The sequence below is a fragment of the Diceros bicornis genome, chromosome 19, assembly GCF_020826845.1.
Source record: "Diceros bicornis minor isolate mBicDic1 chromosome 19, mDicBic1.mat.cur, whole genome shotgun sequence".
Taxonomy (NCBI): Eukaryota; Metazoa; Chordata; class Mammalia; order Perissodactyla; family Rhinocerotidae; genus Diceros; species Diceros bicornis.
The window spans coordinates 28,656,069-28,678,317 of NC_080758.1; the positions used below are offsets into that span (position 1 = coordinate 28,656,069).

At 40.8% G+C, this 22,249-nt stretch overlaps 1 protein-coding gene across 4 annotated transcripts in view; it reads right to left on the minus strand.

Moving 5' to 3' along the window:
- Window positions 1-1,306: 1,306 nt before the first annotated feature.
- Window positions 1,307-22,249, minus strand: part of CSNK2A1 (casein kinase 2 alpha 1) — a 54,172-nt gene continuing 33,229 nt past the window's right edge. For all 4 annotated transcript variants that reach the window (XM_058563013.1, XM_058563017.1, XM_058563016.1 and 1 more), the window contains 11 exons: window positions 21,016-21,127; window positions 16,415-16,516; window positions 15,854-15,904; window positions 14,458-14,517; window positions 12,549-12,632; window positions 9,115-9,225; window positions 7,527-7,628; window positions 6,454-6,554; window positions 5,663-5,811; window positions 4,559-4,645; window positions 1,307-2,671 (listed from right to left, as the gene is read on the minus strand). In XM_058563013.1, the coding sequence (XP_058418996.1) occupies window positions 2,556-2,671; window positions 4,559-4,645; window positions 5,663-5,811; window positions 6,454-6,554; window positions 7,527-7,628; window positions 9,115-9,225; window positions 12,549-12,632; window positions 14,458-14,517; window positions 15,854-15,904; window positions 16,415-16,516; window positions 21,016-21,127 (1,075 nt within the window). In that variant the 3' untranslated portion in view covers window positions 1,307-2,555. The remainder of the gene's footprint in view (window positions 2,672-4,558; window positions 4,646-5,662; window positions 5,812-6,453; window positions 6,555-7,526; window positions 7,629-9,114; window positions 9,226-12,548; window positions 12,633-14,457; window positions 14,518-15,853; window positions 15,905-16,414; window positions 16,517-21,015; window positions 21,128-22,249) is intronic.

Here is a 22,249-nt window from a genome sequence, read left to right on the forward strand (position 1 = left end):
TGGCATTCCATTTCCTGCCATCTAATCAATGCAGACACAGGTAGTGCTGAGAAATAAAGTGTCCCAATACAAGGTATACAGATGAGGTAATTTACAACAACACAGAAGTTGTTACTCTGTAAACCCTTGACCCCCCCAATTGGGTCTTTTTTTTTTTCATGCTTCTGCAGTGACTCCTTAAGTAGCATTCTAAAAACTTCTCTATTTATTTTAAAAGGCTCTTGGGTGGCATTTCAGAGTCCTCTGCATTCACCTTCAGTTTCTGGCAAGGTCTGATGCATACTGGGAGGTCCAGCTGTCTGCAGCTCCCCACATCAGCCTCCAGCTACACCTAGGTTCTCTGAGCTACAAGGGTGGGATGTGCAGTCTTGATTTACAACCCTCTTCCCCACCACCTCAAAAGAATTCATTAATCGTAAGTGTCCTGGTCAAATCACAATCCAGTGCAAATGTAATCACAAATTGCATCTCTGGCACATCTGGTGCTTTTAGCTTCTGCACAAATTCAACATGGTAACCCTCACAGCATTCTAGGGCATAAAAGGATCTAGAACAATAAATATCCACTGCAAGTGGCCACAAGGAAGAAAATCACCCTGCCACACAGTCAGAATGTCTTCCCTATGGTTGAGAAGCACTATAAAAGGAGGCTTTAGCTTCCCCTAGAGTTTACCATTATATTCACTAAAGCCACCACCTTGATAGTTACTAAAGCCAAGATGGGTTACAAAGTTAGATAAGTTCATTAAATTCAACTCCTCAAACAATTATGTTTACCTATGATGCCCAGGTGAGAAAGGCTTGTGAATTTATAAAGGTAGGAGAATGGGGAACTAAGACTTGAGGCCTTAAAATATGTTGGAAGAATTTTTCCTAGTCCCCACAAGCAGCTACTGTAATGAAATAACAGGAAAAAATACAGAGCTGATGGTTTTGCTATTGTGCTTAAAAAACTAGGCTTCCTCAGTGAAGCACCTGATAAACTTAGGTGGTTGGATTACAGTGGAAAATCCACTTTACACACACACAAACACACAAAAACCGTCGACTTTTTCCATTCCCAATCCCTGCACTGCTGAGACACAAAATGAGTTTTATGGCAAAGGATCCTTAATCCCCAGAGACGCTTTGGCTTGTGGCGCTTTTTGAAGGCCTCTCTGCCCTGCCCGGTACCAGGGGTCAAAAGAGGGGTGTATAAAAACGGGGGCCTTGGGAAGCCTCCACGGTACAGAGCTACAGGCCCCTCAGATGTGAACGTGAGACACCCACCCAGCGAGACCTTTACACAGCGAACTTAAATCTAACCTTGATAAATAAAACCAAACGTTTATTTACACCAAAGAATTCCAACACTGGATCTTTCACATATGAAGGACAAAGTATTATATATATACACACAGCAAGGGGTGGCAGGGCTGTAACAAGAGAGTTTATAGTTTTCCCACAATTACAGGTCTACCATTTCAGTTTCACTGGAGATAGTGGCTCTGCTCCTACCTCTCAGATACATTTACAAGACTGAGGGGGAGGTCTTCTCACCGGATGGCATGAGAGGGAAGGGGAGGGTAGGAGGAAAGGAAGGTAGAAAGCTTAAAAGGAAACTCAGTGTGGCCACATCTCCCATTAGCTCTTAAAGAGTTGCTAGCATGAAACCTATATAGACAGTATGTTTTCTTTTGTAAAAAGCCATAAGTTACGCCCAGTAACTAATTGAATTCAAAATGGCCAAGTCAAAGAAAACTGAAAAAGACTTTGCCTCCCCCTCCTACCAGCTATAGAGCATGTTGGGAAATGAAAAGGAAGAGAATCAAGGTAAGGAGCCTGGGAGGGAAGGAATTAAAAATTTTAAACTAAACTGAAACTAAAATTTTAAGTGAGCTGGATTTAGGGTTAGGTCAATAAGACATGATTCATACTGAACGTTAAGTTTTCAGGACCTGTCTGCACTTTGGGTAGATTTTCAGCATCTCAATGTAACTAAGACATATTTCCACTAGATTCACCAGGCTAACCCCACTGAAGCACTTAGGAGTAAAGTGATATAAGTGACTAGCAGTACACTGCTCTTATAGGTTGGGTCCTCCCTTCCTCCTTCCTTCCCACCTCCCTTAGAGAAGCTACATTTTGGAAATCTCTGGAGAAGAGCATGAGATACAAACCCCCCAAAGTGTGGGATGGGGGGGGGAGCAATGGTGAGCATGGGAAGAAATCTCCACCCAAACGCAGCAGCTGGGATTGAGGCTGGTTTATCTTTAGTGATGAGGAACTAAATTTGGAAGGGGAGAAAAAAATTTGTCCATGAAATATTCCACCTGCAGGTAATTTTTCAGGGAGTCCCCTGAGTTATGAAAGGTTTGAGTTAAAAAAAAGAAGAAAGAAAAAAAAGAAAATCAGCCTATTATAATTTTTTTTATGACTGAACTACTATAAATCCATAAGCAACGGTTCAGACCCGGTACTTCTGAAGTGTTTCACCCCTCCCCGCCAGGCGCAAGCTGCATCAAGGAGAGCGGACTCCCCCCCTCTGCTCAGGCATCAGGAGACAGAAGGGGCCATTACTGTTGAGCGCCAGCGGCAGCTGGGACAGGCATCCCGAGGGGGTTGGCAGCAGCAATCACTGGTGAGCCTGCCAGAGGTCCGAGGGGTGATGGGGTTGGCACTGAAGAAATCCCTGAAAGAGAACAGCTGACCGTGAGCCAGAGACACCAACCGTGGGAATCTGAGTCACCAGTTTTCACAGCACCTATCTCAAAGGTGACACAATAATTCTCTTTTTATTGAAGGCCTCTCCTTAGCCATATTTTTACAAATTAAATCTAACTTCAGATTAAATCCTCACAAATTAAAATGGTAAGTTCTAATAAATTTAGAAGACACGTAAAGAAATCTAAGCTTGGAGAGTTGAAGCAGTTTGTCGAAGGAACATAGCTATTAAGTGGCAACTATGCTTAGATTCCAACCTAGGCCTATGTAGGGCAGCACCGTCCAACCAGACTTTCTGCTCCATAACCTGTGCCAACATGGTGGCCACCAGCCACACGTGGCTACTGAGAACTTGAAATGTGGCTACTGCAACTAAGGACCTGATTTTAAAATGTTATTCGATTTTAATTAAATAGCCACATGTGGCTAGCCACTACCATACTGAACAGCAGAGGGCTGGCGCCCAAGTTCATGTGCTCTTATACCACGCCGCCTACTTAGCTGGCAGCTTTCAAAATTACTAAGTCATTTTCAGTGGGAAAAGGAACATTTTTATCTCTAAGCTAAAATAGTGCTTTGGAATTTATTTCCATTTGGTTTCTCCCACCCATCTAATGACCAGAATTACTTGTTAGATTGCCCTGTCAGCCAGTTCTTTAATTTTCAAAATGTTATATATATTTTTTGAACAGGTAATATGTTTACATGGCTCAAAATATAAAAGGTTCAAAAGAGTATACAGTGAAAAATCTCCCTTGTCCTGTTGCTTGGCCAACTTATAACACTTGGCCAACTTTTGGGGTGTATCCTTCCAGAAATATTGTATGTGTATACACGAATATAATTTTATAAGAATATGCATATAAGAATCACATATAAGAATGTGATTATATACTCTTGCCCACTCCTGGTCTTAGACATAGTTCTGCACCTTGCTTTCTTTCATTTCACATTATTATTGTGGAGTTGGAACTGTAAAAGAACATGAAACACTCATTCTTTTCTCTGGCCATACAGCATTCCTATAATGGGTATCCCATAATTCATTTAACCAGTTCCCTACTGAGAGCTGTTTTCAATGTTTTGCTATTACAAATAAGGCTACAATAAGTAACCTTGGATACATATTATTTTGCACATAGGCAAGATACTTAAGAGGATAAATTCTAGAAAGCAGCTAGTTCTTTAAAAAAGAACTGGGACAACAGCAGTTCTTTGAGGGTGTCTGAGTAAATGCCCTCACTAATAGCAGTGCACCCATGTGGATGCTCCCTACATATATAAGTCTTAGGAAATGTACCTATGGTTTCTTTTTAATAATTGTGTACTCTGTACAAAAACTCGCTCTAAATCATGATGACTGAACAATAATTTCACATAACCTTTTACAAGTTACTAGGCACCCTGTAGTTGCTCTGGAAAAAAATCGGAGAATCATTCTTATACACATATATACCCATGTACAAACCCCACCTCTACTCCTCCCAATTTCTTAATCTTGTTTCTGAGGACCATGTAACTACTGTCACTCTAATCTGTGAGATGAAAGGATCTCTCTTCACTCTTCATGGCTTGTTGGGACTTTCAAGTACCTCTGAGAAAAACTTTCAGGATTCTGGCCTAGAAGAAGCTGTTGATACTCTACTTAAGGCAGTGTCACTAAAGTATATCAGGTGTCAAAAGCATCCTGAAAGCTGGTGGGGAGAACCACACAGGCCAATATGTTAGTAAGGCAATCATTACAGAGAAGAGGAGGTCCACAAGAAATCCCCACAAAGCAGCAGCAAAACTAACAATAATAACTGACTTCTACCCCCACCTCCACTCCTTAAAGGAAATTTACACATGAACTGACCTGACATCATATTGGCGCTGCTGACAGGCGTACTGCCCCCTGGCATGCTAGACGAGCCCATTCGAGCCTGGTCCTTCACAACAGAGTCTAGAAAAGAGACAAAAAGGTTAGGTTCTGTTATACTTGAAGGATTAAACTGATGGTCTAGAGCCTTAAAGCAGTCATTCTCACTCTTTGCATTTTATTTATAGTCCATAATATTCCCAGAAGAACTTAAGGTGGCAACTGCCTTCACCAAGAATTGGACAAGTAATATTTAAATAGAATTACCTTTCCTGTCGAACTGTGGTAAAGGCCAACTCTTAAACTAAATGGTAGGAAGATGAGGCAATTATCCATAGTAGAGCTAATTTAAAACAAAACTGATCCCATCAGGGTTTAATGAGACAATACAATCTAACCTGGCCTAGACGGTAATATATTATCAGAGTGAACTGGTTTTATTGCAGTCCACAGCTCAGCTGGTCAAGCACGGTGCCAAACAGGCCAAAGCTATAGCTATATGTAAGTTAGTGCTATGACCACAGGCTTCACTCTCCATCTCAAATGGTCTGTTCTGTAATCGATTCACTATAAAACCATCCCACCACTCCCCAAGGAACAATCCAATGTTGAAGATGACATCACAGCGAGGATGGGCTGGGTCTAAGGGGCATTTTCACCCAGGACACCACAGTTTGCTATACTCACAAACCTAGGTCAAGGTGTTCATACAGTAAGATTTTCAAGCCTCCCTGGCTCTCTCCAATGAATGATCACCAGAGACAGGACAGATATAAGGCTGTTTGTTCTAATCCAACCACTCCAGACTAGCCACAGAGAAGTGTCACCCACACAGTAAGAAAAGCAGTTTATTTAGGAGTGATCATGTGTCAGGTACTCTGTTAAGACAAAAATCCTCCCAACAACTCCACAAGCGAGTTGCCATCACTGACCCCATTTGAAGAAGCTGAGGCTCACTGTGAATGAAGGGGACCTGGGATTTCAACTCCGTTCTGTAGGCCTCTGGGCCCAGAGCTTTCTTCAAAGCACATAGTCTCCCTGCCTTGTACAGTCTGCTAGGTGGGTCCACACAGGCTCTGTGGACCAGACAGTTGGACTCACAGAAATAGGGGTGCTCCATGGCCTCTCTTGCGGTGAGCCGTGATTGGTGGTCGTATCGTAGCAGCTTGTCCAGGAAATCCAAGGCCTCAGGGCTGACAAGGTGCTGGTTTTCACTGTGGACAAAGCGTTCCCATCGCTTACGGGAGTGTCTGCAGAGCCACAAGGGGGAACAAGAAATGAACCGAGGGGCAGAGAAGCCCAACATTTCACTCCTACATATTTCCTTAGTGGCTAGGAACCCAGCCAACAGCAAAGAGAGATCAAAACTCAAGAGAGTGGTCTTATACCACCCTGCCGCTGCGGAGACAACAAAGCTAATTGGACAGACTGGAAACAGCAGTGTTGTAGAAAAGAGAAACCTGGGTCCTCACAATTTTATGAAACATACTCAGGTTACTTTACGGGACTGAATGCTCCTGCGCAGCAAAGTGTGTCAGGCGGCTGGGCCAACCGAGCCTCTCTCCTATGCCCACACACGTTGCTGGCAGCTCCACCACTTGGCCAGCAATAGCCTTTGCATCAGGACTGTCCACCTCCTGTTAAGTGGTGAATGATTTAGAATCCTCTGACTATAATCTCCACACTCAGATTCCTGTAAGGGAATCTGGAAAAACAGCCATTCAATCTAATGCTTTTATCACAGGCCTGCCCATGCAGCATCCTGTAGCACTGGACCACTGACACCTCAGCAGTGTTGGCAAAGAGAATTCAATTATTTTGAGGATCCAAAGTGTCAGCTTACACCCAAAGTGCTTAAGGCACAGATGCATAGATTCTGCTTTATGACTTACCTGCCTAAGATATCATTGAAACGTGGATCTAATTCAATGTTGTACTTGTCAATATAGTCATATAAATCTTCTGTCCCCAGAACCTTGGCTATCCTCACCAACTAGGATTGAAGAAAAACAAAAACCCACACCACAAGCACATTACAGGACTGAATTAACAGAAAGCGATCATCATGGCTATAGGTATGAATGTTACACTTTAATTTAATTCAGATTTCTGTGCAGAGCAGGAGTGGATTTCCACATAAAATTCCCTAAATTACTACCCAATGTGAAGGTGTCAAAAAAGTAAAAGCAACCACTTTCTAACCTGGTTCCTTCCCCTTGAAATGTCTCCCTGGGGAAGTCTTCTTCCCCGCACCCCGCCCCCCCCCGCCCCGTCACATCTTTTGGAAAGCTCCCCTGGTACACTCAGACCACTCACTCCCACCACAACTGCCTTTTGTACCTTATCTACTCTCCTACTCTGACATTTATGACTGTGAGTTCTTTCCTTATATGTTTGGTTCTTGTAATAGATAGACTATAAACTATTGGAGAGGAAAGACTCTTTTTTTTTAAAACACCATCTATATTTCTACTGACATACATCAACTTTAATCCGTATAAAGAGACAAATGGATCATAGAAATACCCCATATAAATCAACATGTTGGAGAAAACATTCCCAACTCTAATGAAAGCTCACATTAGGAGATTCTAAGGTAATGTCCTATTTCCTGAACTATTATTCTTTGAATTTTATATATGTTTTATAAAACATTTTACAGGTATATTTCACAATAAAACAAGCAATGCAAATTAAAAAGACTAAAGGAAAAACTGATTTCAAAAGGCTAAACTGGTAGCTCCCAAAATACCAATCTGAGGATCAATGTCAGGTTGTCTGAACAAGCCATGAATTGCGAATTATTCTAGGGCCCCAGTCTCAGAGATTCTGAATAAATAGGTCTCAGTTGGGGGCTGGGCACCTGTATTTTAGCAAGATCCATTGGAGTGTCTAATGGTTAGGCAGAATCTGGCCATCACTAGATTAGACCAGTAAGTTCCCTAACGGGAACAACATATATCACCTGATCATAATTGTCATGTCCATGGAAAAATGGCTCCTTCCGGAAGATCATACTTGCCAGCATACAACCCAAGCTCCACATATCCAAACTATAATCGTACATCTACATTAAAGAAAACACCATTGTTAGCATACATGAAATGACAAGATATTCTATTCTTGTCATTTCAAAATAAAAAATTGCTCTTTATTATTGAAGAAAAAAAAAAAGATAAAATCACTCCATTGACTCCACGTCCAAACACCAACAACATCTTCATGTACTTCTTTTCAGTCTTTTCTTCTATGCATTTTCCCCCCAGTTTTAAAACAACCCATACATACCATTTTGAATTACTTCTTTCACTTATGTAAGAACATCCCGAATTATTGGCTTATGGAAACGTTTTAATATGTAGCATTATTTTATTGCATAAATATTTCAGAATTTAATCTTTATTTTCCCCTATAATAGGACAGTGTTTTGTTTTTCACCATTATAAATAATGTTGTAAACAAATGTTTTTATGCATAAAACGTTTTTTGAGCAGTGTTATACACTGCAAGATCCCAGAAGAATTTTCTAGGACAGAGTTTGACTTTTTTTTTTAAAGTGCCCTTTATTTTTTTTGTGTGAGGAAGATTAGCCCTGAGCTAACATCCATGCCAATCCTCCTCCTCTTGCTGAAGAAGACTGGCCCCGAGCCAACATCCGTGCCCATCCTCCTCCACTTTACGTGGGACGCCGGGACGCCGCCACAGCATGGCCTGACAAGCGGTGTGCCGGTGCCGGCCCAAGATCGGAACCCCGGGCCGCCAGCAGCGGAGCGCTCCCACTTAACTGCTACGCCATGGGCCCGGCCCCTGACTTTTTTTTTTTGTGAGGAAGCTTAGCCCTGAGCTAACAACTGATGCCAATCCTCCTCTTTTTATTTGCTGAGGAAGACTGGCCCTGGGCTAACATCTGTGCCCATCTTCCTCTACTCTATATGGGACACCGCCACAGCATGGCTCGACAAGCAGAGCACCAGTGCACGCCCGGGATCCGAACCCATGAACTCTGGGCCGCGGAAGCGGAGCGCGTGCACTTAACTGCTATGCCTCCGAGCAGGCCCCAAGAGTTTGGCCTTTTTAAGGTATATCCGATAATAACACCTGGGAGGACTGGGCATGAAAGTACTCACAAGGATTTTGTTTCTGTGAGGAGAAAAAGGGCTTTTTTCTCTTTTGTTAGGGGGAAGGTCTTTACATCTAAAATACAATCTCGGAAAATCCTGAGAACTCTCTTTAGTTTACTCTTAAGGTTGGCCAAACCTAGCTTACAATTCTCAAACTAGTTCTGGAATTTCTGATTACAAAAAGTATCTTTGGTGTTCTTTCTCTTCAGTTAGGCTCAAATGCAGATCTATTCATATTCCACTGACATTATGACAATAAAAATAACCTAAGTTATGGTAGACAAACTGAGGTAATTTATATTTTACATTCATATAAAAGGGACAGCCATGGATGTGCAAAAATGGCCTACTCAAAAGCACGAAATGACATTTTACTCAAATTATGTGCAAAACAAACAGAGGACCGAAATTTTATCTGCCCTCTCTTCTCACCTGATAGTCTACAAGCAGCTCAGGACCTTTGAAGTATCGGGAAGCAACTCGGACATTATATTCTTGGCCAGGATGGTAAAACTCAGCCAAACCCCAGTCTATTAGCCGTAGCTGAAAGAAAAAAAAAAAAGAATAAATCACGAGCAATTTTATCTTTCAAGCTCCCCCACGTGCCATTAGAGTACTCTTTAAAAAAAAAAACAAGCCATATCATTCTCTATTAAAACCCCTTCAGTGACCACCTACTGCATTTAGGGTGAAAATCAAACTTCTTAGCTTGACATACAGGGTTGTCTATGATCTAGCTCCTGTCTCCAGTGAGACTTAATGTTTCCTGAAAGACACAATCTCATTTTGCGCTTCTGCGAATTTCTTAAACCTCTCATCTGACTAGAATGTCTCTACTATCCAACCTAGACTATTGATGAACGTCTCTGTGTCTTCCGAGATATTTAAGTTAGCCCCACCAATGATGTCTTTTCTAATTATCCAAGTAGAACCAACCATTGCCTTTAGCCCCCCAAACCTCAGATATATTTCTTTAACAGAACCTATAACTCTTCATTGTATGTTTGTTTTCTACCTTTCTTTTTCAATATGGACTCGTAAGCTCCTTGAGGGTAAACTGTTTTATTCACTTTTGTAATTTTTAGAATTCAACATAATTCCCAGTACACAGGAGAAAAATAAAAAATACCTGCTGAGCAAATGAAGTAAGAGAAAAGCCACACAAAATAGCTCTTACCAAAATGTATCCTGCAAGTGGAAAAAGTACCAGCAAGGACAAGAGGGAACCGCATTTGCCCACTGCGCAAAGCATGATCACGATTTGAAGTGTGAGCAGTAGGGCCTGGGCAATGCCTGACTGCTCTGGCACTGTCTCTGTAAGTTCATTCTTAACTAGGGACAGTGTCTTCCTTGTTTTAGTAAACAAAATGAAATATAACAAAAGATATGAAAGAAAGTATAATTTTTTTACACTCTCTCTCAACATTTGTGCTCCAGAGCTGTTCCTGAGCTTCCTTTTTTTATCAACAAGTATTCCCAGATGACCGTTTCTGGTCTTGTGGCTTCATACACAGCATCTTGGCCTTTCCCACCTCTACTTTCTAGCCCATGCCTCCTGCCAGCCGTCTCTCTGTGATCACCTAACAGACACCTCAAAACTAAACCTCTGCTTCCCTAACAGCCTTCCCCCTCTCAGTTAAAGGTAATTCCATTCATCCTGTCATTGAGGCCCCAAATTTTTCACCCTAGACTTTTGTTTCCTTTACAACCCACATCTCATCTGTCAAAAAACACTGTTGGCCCTACCATCTTCCGACCATTACCATCACCTCCACTGCCAGTGCCCTGGGCCATGTCACCACCCTCTCTTGTCTGATTTACTGCACTAGCCCCTTCTCCTAACTCGTCTCCCTGCTTTCACTCTTGCCCTCTACTCCATTCTCTACACAGCAACCAGAACAATCCTTTTAAAAAAGCTTTTTATTTAAAAATGGTTATAAACTCACAGGAAGTTGGAGATATTCTGTGTACCCTTCACCGAGTTTCCCCCAATGGTAATATCCTACATAACTACAGTACAAGATCAAAACCAGGAAACTGACGTTGGCACAATTCACAGACAGACCTCATTTTTCACCAGTTCTAATGCATGTGTGTGTGGTTCTAGGCAATTTTACATGTGTAGATTCATATAATTTCTGCCACAAGATACAGAACTGTTCCCATCACCACAAATGTCTCTTGTGCTATCCCTTCCCCTCACTTTCTAACCCCTGGCAACTTCTCTGTTCGTTAACTCTATAATTTTGTTATTTTGAGAATGTTACATAAATGAATCACCTATAACTTTTTGAGATTGCTTTTTTCCAATCAGCATAAGATCCATCCAAGTTGCTGTATTATCAATAGTTCTTTCCTTTTTCCTTTCAGTAATAATACTACTTCAGTAATATACAGCAGTTTGAGTACCCATTCACCTATTGAAGGACACTTAGGTTTTTTCCAATTTTGAACTATTATAAATAAAACTGCACTTGTGTATAGGTTTTTGTGTGGACCTAAGTTTTTGTTTCCCTGGGATAAATGCTCCTGCTGGATCATTCGATAAGCATATGTTTAGTTTCTTAAGAAAGTGACAAACTATAAAACAATAGTTTGGCATTTTCCAAAATGGCTACGCTACTTTACATTCCCACCAGCAATGTAGGAGAGACCGAGTTTCTCTGCATCCTTGCCAGCATTTGGTATTGTCACTATTTTTTATTTTAGCTGTTCTGGTAGATGTGTAGTGAACTTTTAAAAAAGCGAGGGAGAACATGCCAACCCTCTGCTCATACCCTGCAAAAGCTCTGCATCTTCAGAGAAAAGGCCTGACAATGATCTTTAAGTTTTACATGATCCGGTTCTCTATCTCTTTGACTTCATCCATACACTACTCCCCTTCCTTCTACCCCAGCTCTACCCTTGCTGCTGTTCCAACATGCAGGCACATCCTTGTCTCAGAGCCTTCGCATCTGTGACCTCCTCTATCTGGGATACACTTCTTCTCAAGATTGCACGGCTGGCTCCCTTCAAGTATTCTCTAAAATGTCACCTTCTCAACGAAACCCTCCCTTTACCACCTTGTTTACAACTGCAATACCTTCTTCCACCATTCCCTATTCCTGATTTATTTTTCTTCCACAACACTTTTAACTTTCTGTCCTACCAGCCTCCCCCAAATGCAAGCTCGTTATGGACAAGAATTTTCTGTCTGTTTGTCTCATGCATATATCCCCAGCCTCCTACATAGAATTCTTATAATTCCTATTAGAGTGTGTGTCTAAAAAACATTAGTTGAATAAACAAATCACCTATATCCCCAAAGCCTACAACGGAGAGCCATCACTGCCTACAAAAGGTAGGCTTAGTCGCCTTAGAAAACTGTGATAAAGCATGTGGCCAGTGCAGTTCTCACTAAAAGCACTTGCAGAGCTCAGGGGCCTCATGACACTTGCTGATTAGAAGCACCATTTTCTGAATATTTCATCCATTTCACAATTGTGCACACTTAATTCTCACAATAACCTAGTGGCTTGCAGGACAAATATTATTATATCTGTTGTACAGGTAAGAAAAAGGAGGTAAATGAGAAGAAGAGAGTTTTCCAGAAACTAGTTACTCAATACATAAGACTAGAAGCCAGGTTCCCTGCCCAAAACTAACGTTTTGCCCACTATACTAATCTGTTTCCTTCTTGACAGTATTCTTAGGAATACGAATGAATAATGGTTTAAACACTCTGATTTGTTAAATAATTCATTCACCAAATATTTATCAAGTACCTCTTAGGTACCAGGCACGGTGACAGATCCTAGGGATAAAGTGTTGAAGATGGGCTGTTGACTCTATCATGTTGATTAAGACTTATCAGTCTATCACTTTACCTTTCTGTGCTCATGATCAATCATGACATTATGGGGCTTCACATCTCTGTGCATAATTCCCATGCTGTGACAATAATCCAGGGCCTGTGGGAGGAACAGGTAAGAAATGAAAAGAGTTAGCTTACATAAGAGTGACTTTAAAAGTTTTAAAGTCCTTTACTTTTTCCTCCATAGTTTTCCTTCTAGCCTCACAACACCTCTGGGAGTCAGGGTTAGGACAATCACTCCCACAGTTATTCTTCAGAGACTTGTTCAGGATCCCACAGCCAAGCAAACTCAGGTCTGTGACCTTCAACTTCTGTTCTTGCACAGCTGTTTCAACATCCTTTCCGTTCAAAAAGACCCAAAGTGTATACCAATTGCATCACTTTCAATTTCTCCCTCTTACCCAAAGCCTGGATTATTTTCACAAACATAGGCCCCTCAAAAGAAAAAAACTGGTCTGTATCACAAACCTCTAATTCAAAGAACAACAATTCTTTAGCAGCTAAGAGTCTACAACAGAGGTTGGCAACCCACAACCCATGGGCCAAATATGGCTTACTGCCTGTTTCTGTGAATCAAGTCTTACTGGAACACAGCCATGCCTATTTGTTTGCATATTGTCTGTGGCTGCTTTCTTGCTACAACAGCAGAGCTGCGTAGAGTGAGAAAGACCCTACGGCCCACAAAGCCTAAAATTTTGCTGTTTGGCCCTATAAAGAAGTTTGCCAGCTCCTGACTTATCACATTAAATCCAATTTGAAAACTAGGTCTAATCTCAAACTAAGGTGAACTGAGTGGTGTAACCTTTGGGCTTTGCTAATCCAGGCCTTTAAGTCAGCTGATGTCATTGGCCAAGTTCTTGTCCTTCCTGAAGGGCAACTTGGGTTCCTACGGTTTCCAGGGCTAGGCAAGCAGGTCCTTAACTCTGTGAAGCCCTGCTTGCCACAAGACTGCATGAGCCAATGGAAAGATCAAATATCTATGCTGGCATAGTCTCTTTAGTGTACTTCTAAAGTTCAAATGCAGGTGTTAGGTCACACCTCATAGTAAGAAACTTTAGCCAACTCATAGCAATTTTCTCATCTATAAAGTTGATCTTGTGACTATGAGGAGCAAGATATTTGGTGATTCCACTTTTGAAATCAAAGTCTACACTAAATCAGCAATTTCTAAGCATAATCCTTAGGACAATGACCCTTTGAGGGCTGAGTTCAAGTTTACTGTTTTATTTGTTGAATTTTAAGTGAAAAAAGTACACCAGAAGCCAGCACATCAGGAGTTACTTTTACAAATTTTGACAACTTAATCGTAACTTTTGTAGGAGCAAGATGGAGATTAGAAGTATTTGTTAAGGAGTCCCAGCTCTCTTCTAAATACCCTTTCCAAAGCATTGTTTTTTTTTCTTTTTTTGTGAGGAAGATCAGCCCTGAGCTAACATCCATGCCAACCCTCCTCTTTTTGCTGAGGAAGACCAGCCCTGAGCTAACATCTATTGCCAATCCTCCTCCTTTTTTTCCCCCTTTTTCTCCCCAAAGCCCCAGTAGATAGCTGTAATGTCATAGTTGCACATCCTTCTAGTTGCTGTATGTGGGACGCCACCTCAGCATGGCCGGACAAGCAGTGTGTCAGTGCGCGCCCAGGATCCGAACCCGGGCCGCCAGTAGCGGAGCGTGCGCACTTAACCACTAAGCCACAGGGCCGGCCCCCAAAGCATTCTAAATTATATTCCTACTAGATCCTATTCCATAACCTTTACATTAGTATAAGGGTTCTGATGCTATTAACTTATTAAAAACTTACATGAAGAGGCCACTTCTTTCAACATACTTTGTGAAGTTAATTCACTGGCTTTTCTACAGTCAATTGGACTATTTAACAAAGGGAAGATCAATCTAAAGATATTTAGTATCCAATATTCCCTTACCTTCAGAATCTCATACATGTAAAATCGAATATCATAGTCTGTTAACGTCTGGTACAATTGCTGTTAAAGACAAATGTAACATTTGAGTCATGAAATAATGCTGATAGGCAATTTCTCATTCTCATTTGCAGTAATTCAAACCAAGACTTGGCTGATTTGCCATTGTTCCAAGATCTGTCTGTTTATCAGTCTCTACTTCTCCAATATAACATTCACTTTAAAGAGATACTTTGGATCTTTAACATATTATATATGTCTATGTGAAGAATTACTTCAAATGATGTTGCTGAAGCTATAATCCACTGTTGGGAACATACCAATTTATATAGGCAACACGCACTGATATACATTTGCAATTTGGTTTGCTTTTCATTTATCTCCAGACCATCTCATAAAAGGTATTCTGGCAAATACACAGCCTCCTTAGTAGGGAACTAACCCATCTTTGGCTTACATAGTTATAAGCACTGCAGATCACCAGTGGGTATGCAAATGGCTTGCTGCCAAATCTGTTGAGCCAATTTAAAAGAATTATTCCTGTCCCAATTTGAAAGTAAACTCTGAACAACTGTTATGTATCCTTTCTAGTTTCCAAAGAGTTGTAGACTTTTGTTTTACATGTACACATCTTTAAATGGTTAGTGACGTCCGCTGACAAAGTTTTCCTTAAAGTTATCATTCTGATACTAAAACAGTTCTTTCTTGTTTTCCTCCTCTCAGCAAAGAATTCACCTACATTTATTGATACCTAACATTCTTCATATTGGACTGATGTAAAGGTAAGTCAAATCCCTTTACAACTTATAACCCAAGAGTGCCCACAGTCTTCTGCTGTACTGGAATTGAGAAATGTTTGAAATAAGTAGGCCACTGGATAGGCAGAAAGTCAGAGATATCTGTTGTAGAGGTTTGTGTTATAGCAGAATTTACACCACCTCTCCCCACCCATCCCTTTTTAAGATCTAGAGCCCAGAGTTTCTGAGGAATCCTAGAGTATAAGTAGTTCTTGCTTTTAGATACATAGTAACATTCCTTCCTTAACACTGCCCTTTTAAAGCGAAATGCTCTAAGGTCAGATCCCGACGGAACATGTGCTATTGCCTTCATTAGGTGTGACATCAGCAGAAATCATTAAACAAATGGTAGAGGTGGTGAGAAGTAAACGTTATTGGTCATTAAAAAGAGTACTAAACAAATAAAAGAGCAAAATACCAACATGTGGAAAGTGGGCACTGCTTGTACAGGAGTTTTTCTATGTTAAAACTTAGTACTGTAAGGATGAAAAGCTCTTTTTAAGCAAGTTAGAAGGAAGCTCTTCTAACAGTAACATCCCTAAAAGGCTTTCTGTGTGGTCTAAAAAACCCAACAGCTTGAAATGTTTGTTTATATATTATACCTTGAAGTCTGTGTTGTTTACGTGTTCAAAAACCAAGGCGGGGGTTCGTGACTAGGAGAAAGAAAAAGAAAATACACATTAGCAACAGCCCTGGTAGCTTTCGTGGGCACAATGTTTGTGGATGCTACGTGGTGAACTCTGCAGTCCTCGCCTCAGTTGTAGGAAACCCTCTATTGCTACAAGCCCTCCCCACTCTGATCACACACCAAACTTAGGTCATTTCTGGGATAGATTTCAAACAGAAGACATGGAGCTAAAGTCTCACCAGGCTCTAGGCAGCCCGACAATGCGCCCATCGCCCATCGGCATCGGACCTGAGTTTGCAAAATGGATTAACACATTTCAGTTTCCAGTGCTATCAGTCTCTTAGCCTAGAAGAATAAGAAATAGTCTGTGGGTGGAGGTCTCTTTGAAAGAAAGACCCAAGCTAGTTAAACGGTACAACTGATTAAGCACTTTTAAAGCAGGACTTAAGAGGGGAGAACAGAAAGATGACACTTGTGCTCCAGGTCAAATACTACCTCAGCCCTGGTGGGCCTTGCTAGTGCCTACTATACTTACCACAGGATCTTTTACAATGTCTGCCAGTGTGATGATGTTGGGACCGCCTCGCAAATTCTCCAAAATCTTTATTTCACGCTTGATTTTCTTCTTTTTTACTGGCTGAAAGGGTAAAAGTACATCAGTCAAATAAATTATTTCAGAGTACTTCATACATAAATTATTTCAGAGTACTTCAACAGGTAATTTAATACATAAGTGGCTTACTTATAAGCTCCTTGAAGAAAGGAAATGTGTCAAGACACGTCTGAATCCCCTTCTCTCAGCCCTGTGCCAGGCACTCTGCAGGTGCTTAGCAAATGTTAAATTGAAGGAAAAAAAGATTTCCATTCCAAAGACCAGACCTCGGCAGAATTAGCATTTAACTCCAATCATCAGCTTTTAATGTTAGCTTTTTAGAACTATACAAACTGGGAATGTAAATGGTTAGTAATACTAAGACATACCTTGTAAAATCTTCCTATCAATTAGGATGAAACATGGGCTCTTTCCATTCCTTCTTCTAAGTCTATAGACACTCTATAGAGGTGAAGGAAATCAGGACCAACAGCAAGGATGGTCAAACCACCTTTGTGCAGCATAACCTTGTGGGTTAAAAGTGAGCCTTGGAGTCAGACTGCCTAATGTGAATCCTACTTTCATTATCTGCTAGCCGTGTGCCTATGGGTAAGTTACGTACCTCTCCAAACCTTTCACGAAGGGTAAAATGATCAAAAAGAGTACATGAGATTGTTGCATGAATCATGAGAAATCTGCAAAGATCTCAGAATATGGCTGGGACATGACACCTGTCCCAGGTGTCTAGCCTTATGACCAATATTCCTGAAATGAATCCTTCCCTCTATTCTAAAAAGACCACTCTGCTGAGTCCCTTGAGTGTATCTTTCATATTCATTTGTCTTCACCCATCATTTCCACATCTATTTTGGTATAGAAATCCTTTTCACTTTTCTGAAGAGGGCTTTGGTCCAACTGCACCTCCTCCACAAAGCGTTCCTTCTAAATAGTCTAAAAGAGTGCTGGTCCAAAAGAAATATAATGCAAGCCACATGTGTATTTTAAATGTTCTAGTACCCACATTAGGGAAAAAAAAAGAGACAAAATTAAGTTTAATAATATATTTAACAAAATATATCCAAAATCTTATCATGTCAACATGTAAATCAATATAAAAAATTACTAATGAGCAATTTCATATTCTTTTTGGGTACTAAGCCTTTGAAATCTAGTGTATCTTATCCTTACTGCATATCTTAATTTGGACAGACACATTCAAATGCTCAATAGCCATATGCGGCCCATGTCTGCCATACTGAACCATGCAGGTTGTTTCCTAGGGTGTTGGTCATCTCAGACTACTGACCCATGGCATACAATTCTTAGAAATTGTTTTAAGTATGTATATCATGTCTTCATTAACAAGACTGGTGGTTACTAAATGTTGATGATCAACAATCACCTATAATTTTTAATATACAGATTCCCAGGACCCACCTAGATCTGCTGAATCAGAATCTTCAGAATGGAGCTAGAGATCTATTTTTAGATACTTCCCAGGTTGATGATCCAGGTCTACGAACTACCAAACAATACTGTAACCTTGTCTTAAGTCCTAAGCACACGGTACAGCAGAAAGCAAGCTGATTTTGGAAACAGACCATCCTGGCTTTGTACCTGTGCACCTTTGGGAAAAGCACTCACATGTTTCTGAACTTTATTTTTATCACTGCTGAAAAGGGACTATAACTCGCCTTGCAGAATTGTGTAATGTACATACCACAGTTAGAATAGGACCCAAGGCAAAGCAGCCACTCAATAAATGGAAGTGGTTTTTAGTAGCAGTGACTTCCACATAGTCTACATGTAACTCAATCCATGGCCTCTTAGTCTTGCTTCTATTAGAACTCAGTACACTGGCTGGAAATGAGCTGATCAGAAGTTTTCTCTTTTTGCTTCAACTATCAGATCTTTCTAATCTGCTAGAGTATCTGGGAAATCTTCCCACCCTCCAGGCACTAACTCCTCAACATATCTCCTGTTTATTTCCCAACTGCTGGTCAACGGCAAAAAGCTACTGGCTTACAAAACTTCTATTCTACAGAATCCTTAAAATCTATAACTTACAAAGCTGGTTCTTGACAGACCAGGCAGGTGACTTAAACCCTAATTTAACGTGATCAACGCAACTTTTATCTTAATAAATGGGGGGAGAGAGAGATTAAAAATTTTAAATATAGTTTATGAATGAACTTTACCTATACTTCTATCAACTATCTATACAGTTATAGTAAAATATACAGTACAGTGAGGAAAAGACTGAACTGGAATAAATCTTTCCAAACCACCCTTCACTTAAAACCATCAATGGCTCCCAATGACCTAGAAGAGACAAAGTCTCTTCTAAGACTGGAAAGAAATACAGAGATGATCTTTTCCAGGCCATCACCAATTTAATCTTCCTTTCTAAGTTTACCTCCCATGTGTGGTCACATGACATCTTCCATATGAAACATTTCTCTCACTTATTTCTTCTTCTTCCTCATTCTTATCTTGTGCATGCTAGATCATGCTTCCCTTCCCCACTCCCACCCACACCTATCCAAATCCTCCTTCCATTCAGGGCCTGAAAACAGCTCCAGGGAGCTTTTCCTAACCACCTCTCTCTTTTGAACCATAAAAGACCGAACATTTGTTTTCTTATGACTCTAAATAATATATTACACCTCATTCTATCATATAACTTCCCATATGAACATCATCCTACAACCACACAGAACTTTATAGCCTCTAAAGCATATTTCTACATACAATTTCGTATTTTATCCTCATAACAACTCTGGGAAAGACAGGTAAAGCAAGATTATCTCATTTTCACAGACGAACAAACAAGTCTTAGGTTAAAAGGACTATCATGGCTAATTATTTTTATTTTTTATTTTGCTGAGGAAGATTAGCCCGAAGAGTTAACACCTGTTGCCAACCTTCCTCATTTTTTTTTGCTTGAGGAAGATTAGCCCTGAGCTAACCCTGAGCTAACAAGCCAATCTTCCTCTACTTTATATGTGGGCCGATGCCACAGTGTGGCTGACGAGTGGTGTCGGTCTACACCCAGGATCGGAACCCGAGAACCCAGGCTGCCAAAGTGGAAGGCGCCGAACTTAACCACTATGCCATGGGGCCTGCCCCCTAATTACTTTTAGAGTCTGGATCAGAATCCAAATGTTCTGATTTCCAGCCTAGTTCTCTTTCTATATGTAATAAGACAGACATAAATACTTAAACTCTTTGGTTCCCAAAAGGTGTGCCAAGGCACCCCAGCAAATTCACAGGAGTTCTGTGGGATTTTTTAATTTTTGAGGGAAACATCGATCAATACCTGATACCTGCCAGATGCCGAGTGTACTACCAGCTTGAGGTAGTTCATAGTTTCAATGTTAGACTGCACTACATACCTTTTGATGGCATATTTTTACGAAGCTGGGTTTTCAGCAGTTGCTGTGTTCAAAAAAACAAGTATTGTGCAAAAATCAATGTGAAACGGGAAAGGAGGCTGTTGGTGTCCAAACTGATTCCAATGTTTGAGAAGCCGGGAACTGACTAACAGGTATACTTATCCCAATAGTAATTAATTATGGTTATAAAAGAATAAAACAAAATAATTTTTTTCTTTTGATTTATGTATATAAAATTTTTAAATGGCTACCAAGTTAAAACAATTTTTTTTTTAGTTATCTGGACTTAACTACTAAATATACAGACCTGTTAGGTATTTCTTTTGGCTTAAGGGTACCATGAAAAAGTTACTGAGACAATATAGGTACTATAAATTCAGAAAGTCTGGAAATCTCTGCTTCTCAGTGTCAAAGATGGAAAAGTTTCTGTGGCAAGAAACTGTATGCTAAGTTCCTCTTGATAGTGCACAGTACAGTCATAACTAAATTACAAGTTGCATACTGGTAGCCTATTGGCCAAATCTGGCCTGTACAGTGTTTTTAAAAACTCTTGAGCCAACATTTAAAAATCAGGGGAATTGACATACAAATACAAATTTCTAGTTTCTTTTCGCAGAAGAGTATCAAGCAACGCTGGACCTGCACTGCTGCAGGGCCAACAATCAGCTGGAGCTGCGGCATGTGCCGCAGCGCCCAGCACTCACAGTCTCTCATCACGGACACTCACACCAGACTAGCTGCACTGAGGTCACCTGCCTGACCTCTACAGGCCTGCATTTGTGACTCCTCATCCTTACACAGTAAAGGTAACAATTTATTGAAAACAAAAGCATGGAACGTGACTAAAAATATAGGAAACTGGCATTAGGCAGGATCTAGGAGAGAGGAGACCGAACCTTTACTGCCCTCCTCTGCCACAATCTAGCTGCATGACTTGAGTTAAATCACTTCTCTTGCTTCGGTTTCCTGATCTGTCAAATGAAGAAAACCTCTTCTATAGATTTTAGAGGATACAATAAAATAAAGGTGTTAAAGCACTCCAAAGACCCTTTCAAATGCTACTTTAAAAAAGGCATCACTATTACTTAAAAGAAAAAAAATCTAAATTCCAAATAATTCTGAAATTATAATCTCTCTTCTTATACTCACCTTGAGAATTTTAACAACAACTTTCTCATTATTGGTGATGTTGATGGCTTCAAATACTTCACTGTATTTACCTCGGCCTAATTTTCGAACCAGCTGGTAGTCATCTTGATTTCTGTGACCGAAAAATCAAAGTCACAATGATTTAAAAAGTTCAAATTATTAAGCACCAATGCAACTTACAAAACTCTATTACCAGTAGGAGTAAAAGAAATAAGAAATATTTCAAATAATTCCTGAATTGGTTTCTTTTTTAAATTGGGCCAATTAAAAATGTGTGTGTTTCAAATCCTAGAATCAGAAAAATTTAAGCCTTTCAATTATTCTTTCAAATCCCAAACTGTTTACAGCTCTATTGGCACACCACACATAGCTTGCCTGTATTAGGGTTTGTTACCTATGATCGTCTCCAACAACAAACAGCTTTCCCTTGGAGAATAATTTTTATCTATTTCTGTCCCATTGTGCCTGGCCCAGTGTTACCACCTAGCAGGAAATGAATATACGTTCTAAGAAAATTTCAATTCAGCCACACTTTGGGAGCAGCCAATTTTTATTTATTGATTGATTTTTTTTGTGAGGAAGATCAGCCCTGAGCTAACATCCATGCTAATCCTCCTCTTTTTGCTGAGGAAGATGGCCTCTGAGCTAACATCTATTGCCAATCCTCCTCCTTTTTTTCCCCAAAGCCCCAGTAGATAGTTGTATGCCATAGTTGCACATCCTTCTAGTTGCTATATGTGGGACGCCGCCTCAGCATGGCCGGAGAAGCGGTGTGTCGGTGCGCGCCCAGGATCCAAACCTGGGCCGCCAGTAGCAGAGCGTGCGCACTTAACCGCTAAGCCACAGGGCCGGCCCTGGGAGCAGCCAATTTTTAACAGGCCTCTTTGCAGGTAAGCGGCTTTCAAAAACATATGCTTGACCTCCCACTAGCCCTCCAAAGCAAGCTCTGAGGACAGTCCATGCAATGGAGTTTGCAAACCACACTACAGATCTTGAACCATAGTTAAGGGTCCCTTCCTCTACTTTCACCCATATTCCATGACCAACAAGCAACATCAGAAATAAAAAAGAGGGGCCAGCTGTGTGGCGTAATGGTTAAATTCGCACAATTTGCTTCCGCGGCCCAGGGTTCGCAGGCTCAGAGCCTGGGCACAGACGTAAGCACCGCTTATCAAGCCATGCTGTGGCAGCATCCCACATAAAGTAGAGGAAGATGGGCATGGGTGTTAGCCCA